The following is an 8,986-nucleotide window of genomic DNA, read 5'->3' as shown; positions in this document are numbered from 1 at the left end:
ACACAAAATACAAAATAAACAGTATGCAAACAAACCATATACACTGATAATGTTCCTTTGAAGAAAGTCATATATGGAGTGACATGAGGGTGAGAGTTCTATAAGAGTCACTTAAGAGGGAACATCGTGATCAAAGGTGGATTTGGTCCCATTTTCTAAATATTTTTTTAAATAAAGTGTTAGTTTTTTTTGGTAATGTTTACATAATAAAGCCTTGAAAAGAAACAAACACAGGACTAGTCAAGGTTTGGTTTATGCTATAACTGATTAAACAGATTGTCCATTATCAGTAAAGAAAAAAAAAAAGAAGAAAAAAAATGGAAAACCTAACAACAATTATGAATTATCTGTAAAAATGTCTACAAGAGAGGATGCTGGCTGAAATATTCTAAGAGTTAAGATGTGTTTAACTGATATTTTAAACCAGCGGTAAAACAAAGCATAGATAAGAGGATTCAGTCCTGAGTTGGCATACAAAGTCCATATTAGGAATGTCATTGTGGCAGAAGAGGTCACTGAAGTCTTTGTTAAAGACATGACAAAGTATGGAATCCAACAAAGCAAATAAACTGTCACAATAATTCCTAATGTCAGAGCAGCTTTACTCTCAGATTTCCTCCTCACTGAACCTTCCATTACACATTTACCACCCTTCATAAGAGAGTTTATAACTTGCACTTGCTGATGAACAACAAAAAAGATCCTCAAATATAAAGTTATGATTATGGTGCAAGGACAAATTAAAGAAATGAACAGATCAGTGACCCTCCACGTCAAATTAATTATAAAATAGCATTCTCCATAGCACAAGTTTGCTCTTTGTGAAGTGTCAAAATATCTGCTACTAATTACAAAGGCCATATTGATACTCAAGCAGAAAATCCAGCTCAGACAGATGCTCAATAAAGTTTTAGTTGTGTTTATTTTCTGTGGGTACAGTAAAGGGTGACACACAGCCACATATCGATCAACAGCAATTAAAACTAAATTACTGAGAGATGCTGAGATAATCACACTGAGGGTCATAGTGAACAGTCCACAAAAAGTGTCTCCAAAGTACCAACACATCTCAATTAGCTTGATGGCATCCACAGGCATAACAATAAGTCCAATAAGTAGGTCGGTCACAGCCAGAGAGAGAATAATCAGGTTGGTTGGAGTGTGAAGCTTCTTGAAGTGAGAGATGGAGATGATCACCAGCAGGTTCAGAAACACAGTCCATGCTGACAGGAATGAAAAAAACACATACATGATATTGTATTCATATTTAGAGCGTTTTCCCTTGATACACGATGAGTTGATGGCAGGAAAGCAGAATTGAGTCTCATGATCTTCTGTGTCATTGGCCATGAGTGAGATTCTTCCTGCTGCTCTCCTTACTGTCCTTTCCTTTATACAGTGTCTGGATCAGGCCGACTAACCCTCTACCGCCCACTCTGATGCTGCATAATGAGATCATTCTTTTTTTATATAATCTTAACTTTGGCAGTAAAATTGCTGTTCATAAGAGACAAATGAGAGACATGAAATTGTTTTTACACAATGCTATATCCATACCAATAGGTGTCAGTATAAAGTAAAATAATATTATAAAAGTATCTGGCGATAGCATAATCGCTATGCAACCTGTAGCTGTGGAATAGTATGCTCACAGCTAATTCTGTAGGGAAACTGTAGCTGCTTATTTTTGTATTTTGATAGTTTAATATGATGAGATGAGATATACTTTATTGTCCCCGAAGGGAAATTTGTTTTGGACTCTGTCCATTCCATAGCTTTACAGAGACAACACAAAAAAGACACTGTACAAAAAGAATGAGCATTTCATATACGTTTACGTATGTATAGTAGTAGACACATTAACGCCTTCCATTGGCACTTATAAAACTTTAAAACTGTTACTTAATTAAAAACTGGCATATTGCACACAAAAACACACAACTGATATATTGCACACTCTCCATATGGCCTACAAAATACAAAACTGACATATTGCATACTCCATAGCACCCATTAAAATACACAACTAACATATTGCACTCTCCCTAAGGCCCATAAAATACACTTATATATATATATATATATATATATATATATATATATATACACAAATATATTTATATATATATATATATATATATATATATATATATATATATATATATATACACAAATATATTTGTATTTCATATTAAGAACAATGTTTGCACTGCATGATCAACTCATTAGCCCAACGCATGACTAATATAAAGACTATCTTATGCAAGACGATGCAGTAACTTTATTTCAACGCAATGTCTGCTTTGCATGCTACTGATGCTATTATTTGCTACATTACCATCTGAATTTACTTTGCATGCATGCTGCTCCAGTTACATTATTAGTGACCAAATTAATATACGCAACATTACAGTATGGAATTGCTATGAAGCAATCTGAATATCTATGCATGCTGCTACTGCTGCTGCAAAAAAAATGTAATTGCAGCAAGGCTCAGTTGAATAAGAGAAAACCTAAGCGAATGCCTATTTCACTTTAACACGGTGTCTCCGCCGGACGCAAGTGGAACAACACGACTGGCGCAATGCAAGGAACACAAAAAAATTATATTACTGACGTAGCCTATACTATCAAACGCTCCCGCTACTTAATACGAAATATACATTGCAATGCTGAATTAGCATTAGGTGCTGTTGCCGTTACGATTTGAATTTGCCTAGTAGCCTACTTAGAATTGCTGTAAGCCCTGTTGAATAAGCAAAACGTAAATGCCTATTTCACTTTACAGTTCTTGTAGGCTACCATCCATGCTTTGTCACTCAAATTTCATGCAACTACATTGTCTACTTACTGCTGCCGCTGCTAATATTGTTTGCAAACATTCATTTTGCTATGCATGCTGCTGCTTGTTAATATAATTATAACTTTGCAGTCTGAATTTTCTATGCTGCTGCTGTCATATTGTATTGTATTGTATTTCTTTATTGTCCACCTAGGTGGAAAATTGTCTTTGGCTCACCAGCACATAACCAGAGCTCTTAGCTGTTAATAATATTAGCTAACACGCAATCTGCATACTGCTGCTACAGCTGCCCTAAAGTAGGCTACTTAGAATTGCGTTAAGCCTCGTTGAATAACCGAAAACCTAAGCAAATTCCAAATTCTGTTTAAAGAGTAAAAATGTGCATATTCACTATAGCTGCTCACTCTATACATCCAACAGATTATTTTTTTTTTTTTAAAGGTGACGAACTAATTTCATAACTTAACTTTTACATTATCACTAAACAGAAGAATCTGAAATGATTTATTATATTGTTTTTGTGTGTGTGTGGAAGTAACTTGGAACAAATAAATAAATAACGGAGCATGACTCTTAACACGCATACAGCAGAAATCAGCCCGAACGCACACACGTAATTGAAAACATCACCCTTGAAAAGGTGCAAATAAGGTGAGCCCCAGTTAAATGTGTAAACATGCAAAGCCCATTTCACTGAACATTTTCTCATGTCCACAAGCTAGCTAGTCACAGTAATCTCACATAATGTCATGATCAATGAGACGGAAGCAAAAATGCAAGTAACTCTTTATTGAAAAATGAACAGTTCGAAGATCTCAGGAAGACTGGTGACGCAGGGACAAGATGGTCAGCAATCCAGGTGACGAAGTGACGAGATGATGAAGTAGGTGAATGGTGAAGTATCCAGACAACGAACGTAGACCAGGTGAACACAGAACCAGAACAGGAACAGGAACAGGAACAAGAGCACGAAACTGAAACGCTGACGGGAACAGGACCAAACACACACGGAGGACATCAAACAACGATCTGACAAAGAGAGAAGAGTGCAATGAGTATTTAAAGGTGAGGGAATAGGCTGCAGCTGGTGATGGGATTGAGATCAGCTGGATCGCTGATCGACCTGGAATGAGCAGAACGCCCACTCGCACATACCCACACACACATAACAACAATTACACGAGACAAGAAGAAAACAGTGAATTCATGAACCGTGACACATAAATGCTTGCTGCTGCTGTAAACATAATACGTAATCGCTGTTGCTATATTCTTGTATTTTACTCCTGCATCGAATGCAAAACTGTAAAGCATGAGCTTAGTTTAAAATAGTTTTATACAGTAACAGTTCCATTCACTTTAGCGCTATAAAACATGACGTTTTGCTGATCAGTTTATAGCATTAGCATATATGGATGTGCCATTGGAGCAGTGGATGAATGAACAGGAAGGCATGACTCTGAACTGGAGCCCAGCAAGGTCCCTAGGCAAGACATATCGCTCATCTGTTTCTATAGCAACTAGCTTCTAACTAACCCACCATATTAGATGTTGAACTTTCTCCCATTCAAAAGAAAGTGAGTACACTGTCTTTGTAAATCTAAAGTCTTTAAGCACGGCTGATACGCGTTTGTTTCAACTTTAAATTCACCATAGTGCAATTGTTTCATCTGACAATTAGACACATTGTCCTCTCGTTTCGGCAGAACCTATAGCTAAGAGAAAATGCAAAACTCAGGGTTGGCTTGCTAGTGGAACATCGCCCTTTTTAAAACAATAAAGGCATCGTTTGATGTTTAGTATATTGAAAAACAAATAATTTCAATCTGAATTTGTTATACATGCTGCTGCTGTACGAAAGTAGCAGGAATTACTATAGCTCCAAGTGAAAACATATTTCACCTTAAAGAGTTCACATGACAGCAATGCTTTGAAACTGGCAAATAAATTATAAGAAAGAAACAAATAAAAATAAATGACTTAAAATTAAGTACAGTGCAGTAGGTCTTCAAGTAAGTAACTGAATAATCAAATGTAAAAATAAAACTGCATAGTCCATTGTATGCATTAAATTCACTCTAATTCTCATTAAAGCTACAAAAGTTATTCAGTCAAGAAAAGTGTGTGATTTTCTCTTTTTCTTTTATTGTTTGATTCACATTAACAACAGAGAGCAACAGCATAAGGCTTTAAGACCAAATGCACAGATCCAATATAGCTACACATGCAATTTCTTTCTTTGCAGTTTATGTTCACTTTAGACAGAACCGACTGTGTTTATGTAAACCTTGTGTGTTTTAACAGATTAATTGCAATAAGACTTATAGGCACTGGTGTAGTGCAGGGTATACGCCGGTATACGGCGTGTACCCACTTCTTTTTCAGTCGACATTGCGTATACCCACTTCTAAATCCCCTCTGATGTGCATCATTTAGTAGCTAATCCAATCTCATGTGAATAAAAAACACCCAGTCAGGGCAGTGCACACCACTGAGGTCCCCGTGGTCCGGACCTTATATAATGAAAGTTGTGAAATAATTGCCTAATATTAACTCTAATTTGGTGCTGCAATGATTCGCCCATCGCGACGATAACTGACCTTCTCATCTGAGCTGCTTCAGTACTCAAAGAAAGCTCGTCAATGTAAAAATGTTTGAGACCAATCAAAAGCAAGCGGGATTTATGTTCACAGAAGCGCGAGCCGAGCACGAATCCTAACGCAATGCCTTTTCCCCAGTGAATATTTCCCCAATATCAGCACTGGGACTTTTCACTGTTTGTATCACTCCGCTTGTCTGTGTTTGCGCAACTTGCATCATTAAGCCAGAAGGTGGCGACAAGTGACTGTCTTTATGAGTGAGCAATTGAACCATTGATTAAATTTACAGATTAGTCCAAAAACATTGATGGTAACACTTTACTTGAAGAGGTGTGCATAAGACTGACATGACACCTTCATAAGCATGACATGACACATGACATGAATATGAAGGAGGTTTTATGCATGTTTATGACAACTGTCATTAACATTGTTTGAGATGTCTTTGTTATGACAACTTGACATAAACCAATACATCATAACCTGTCAGTGTTTTTGTCATGACAACTTGACATAAACCAATATATCATAACCTGTCATAAATGTATCATAAACATGACATAGCAGATTGATTATCAAACTTAAGAAACTACTTACAGTAGCTTTATGGGTTAACATTACATTAAACTGTCTTGTGTTTGGTTTTAATATTAGCTGTCATGAGGCCATTATAACTGTGTCATTATTATTAATATATTACTGACCACTTTTTTCCCAGTATTCCAGTATTAGTTATAAAATAATTTGACAGTATTAACACTTAATGACATTTTAATGACAAATTAAATTTGTACCACTGGAAAAAAAAGTGGTCAGAAATATAATGTAATGTTAACCCATAAAGCTAAGTAGTTTCTTAAATTTGATGATGAATCTGCTATGTCATGTTTATGACATATTGATGACAGGTTATGATGTATTGGTTTATGTCAAGTTGTCATAACAAAGACGTCTCAAACAATGTCATCTTTGCATTAAAAATGACATAATTGAGCGAATGACACTTAATGACAGTTTTCATATACATGCATAAAACCTCCTTCATATTCATGACGTGTGTCATGTCATGATTATGAAGGTGTCATGTCAGTCTTATGCACACCCCTTCAAGTAAAGTGTTACCACATTGATTAATTTAGGAAAGAAAATTATTCTCATGTTTAATAATCTGTTATCTGATAAAATACTTAATGCTACTGCCCACTGACATGCTTTTAAAGCTACTGTTGTCCATTTTTTTGGCCTTCAAAACACCTTAAAATACACATGTCGAGATCAGGAAAATCAAAATTTTCTCCATGAAGTCAAGCAGCAAAGGTTAAGTGATAATGTGCAAATACTACTGGCCCATTTTGGGGTGAACTAATATGCAAGACTAGTCTTACATGTCACTGTTTATAACACAGAGCGTTCATCCTTTGCTGGGATGCTTAAACATATATTGGGGGCATAAATTAAGAGTATACCCACTTCTACAGGCACCACTACATCACTGCTTATAGGCTAATAATAAACTTTTGTGATGATGAAGAACTGCAATGTCCCGTTAGCGTAACATGATAGATAGTCAAAAACACATAAAAAAAAAAAAAAGATAGCATGTGCACTGTAGCACAGAACTATGTCTCTGTAAAGACAGATTGTGGAGACATTTTAATCGTTCACAATCTACACATATCTATACATAGTACTGAAAAAAAAAAAAATCTTTATTTCTTCTGTTAATGAATGTGTCCGCATCCAATTTAAGACTCAAACTAAGTCTTAAAACCTACATGTTAGCATTAGAGTTTGTGCTTTATCAGTGGGGGGAAAATAATAATCAAATCAACCCCCATTAAATTTGAAAAATGTCCATGAGAGATGAAGATGGTTCCAATATTTTAAGAGTTAAGATGTGTTTAACTGATATTTTAAACCAGCGGTAAAATAAAGCATATATAAGAGGATTGAAACTTGAGTTAACATACAAAGTCCATATTAGAAATGTCATAGTGGTAGAAGAGATCACTATAGTCCCTGTTACACACAACATATAAGGGACATAGCAAAGCAGATAAACTGTCACAATGATTCCTAATGTCAGAGCAGCTTTAGTCTCAGATTTCCTCCTCACTGATCCTTCCATTACACATTTACCACCCTTAATCAGAGAGTTTATAACTTTCACTTGCTGATGTGCAACATAAAATATCCTTAAATATAAAACTATAATAAAGGTACAAGGTAGCACGAATGAAAAGAACATGTCTGTGAATATCCATGAAAAACTTATTGCTAAATAACACTTTCCATAGCACACATCTGGTCTTTGGGAATTTTCTAAATATCTACCACTAATTAAATAGCCAATATTGTAGGTAGAGGAGAAAAACCAGCAGAGACAGATGCTTATTAAAGTTTTAGTTGTGGTGATTTTCTGTGGGTACTGTAAAGGGTGACACACAGCCACATAACGATCAACAGCAATTAAAACTAAATTACAAATAGATGTTGAGATAAGCAGTCCCATGATTATGATAAACAGATCACAAAAAGTGTCTCCCAAGTACCAACACGTCTCAATCAGCTTGATGGCATCCACAGGCATAGCAATAAGTCCAACAAGCAGGTCGGCCACAGCCAGAGAGAGAATAATCAGATTTGTTGAAGTGTGAAGCTGCTTGAAGTGAGAGATGGAGATGATCACCAGCAGGTTCAGAAACACAGTCCATGCTGACAGCAATGCAAAAAACACATACATGATATTGTATTCATGTGTGGAGCGTTTTCCCTTGACACATGATGAGTTGATGGCAGGAAAGCAGTATTGAGTCTCATGATCCTCTGTCTCATAGGCCATGAGTGAGTCTCCTGCTGTTAGGAGTTTGTTCTGCTGTCCTTACTGTCCTTTTATTTATACAGTTTCTGGATCAGATTGACCAACCCATCCACCGCACACTGATGATGCAATGACATAATTATTTTCTTTTAATAATTCCAATCTTGGTAGTCAAATTACTGTGCACTAGAGCCAAAAATGAAGACATGCGACTAAAAACTTTGCTTTTGCACGATGCTATATCCACATCTAAAAGAACACTGACATACTGAGCAGTGAAACAAAACTTGAAGGGGTCCTGTTATTCTTTTTCACTTTAGTTAGTTTGTAATGTTGCTGTTTGTGCATTAAAAAGATCTGCAATGTTACAAAGCTCAAAGTCACCCCAAAGGGAGATATTTATTTAACAGAATCCCCTTTCCAAGAACTATAATAAGCTACTTGTTTGGACTACAACACATTTTTTTACGATCTTATGAAGTCACAATAATGTTACTAATTCAAATAATCTCCACCCACGGAATACGTGAAAAAGTGGGACAAAGCCTGGTTTAGCTGTGTTAGGGAATACAGTGTTGTCGGTATGTCAAAGATACAGTTTTTTTACACTGTTAAAAATTATTGTAAACACTGTTCTTGAACATTATAACCCCAATGTTTATCTGTGTGCTGCACATTTTACAGAGAACTTCCAGAACCAGTACAATGCAGGCAACGCTCAAAAGCTTCTCCTGAAACGAAGCAATTCCCACTTTGTCAGGA

The 8,986-nt window shown here is 36.0% G+C and overlaps 1 protein-coding gene across 1 annotated transcript; it reads right to left on the bottom strand.

Moving 5' to 3' along the window:
* Positions 1–336: 336 nt before the first annotated feature.
* LOC311284765 (trace amine-associated receptor 13c-like) lies at positions 337–8,245 on the bottom strand (the record flags this gene model as incomplete). The annotated part of the gene is made up of 2 exons (XM_084399978.1): positions 337–1,215; positions 8,111–8,245. The coding sequence occupies 2 exons, from the start codon at positions 8,243–8,245 to the stop codon at positions 337–339; spliced, it is 1,014 nt and encodes a 337-aa protein (XP_084256104.1).
* Between the last annotated feature and the right edge of the window lie 741 nt (positions 8,246–8,986).

This window comes from Rutilus rutilus, assembly GCF_951802725.1.
Source record: "Rutilus rutilus genome assembly, chromosome: 25".
Lineage (NCBI taxonomy): Eukaryota > Metazoa > Chordata > Actinopteri > Cypriniformes > Leuciscidae > Rutilus > Rutilus rutilus.
Note: the sequence above shows the minus strand (reverse complement) of the source record. Positions and strands in the feature narration are given on the sequence as shown.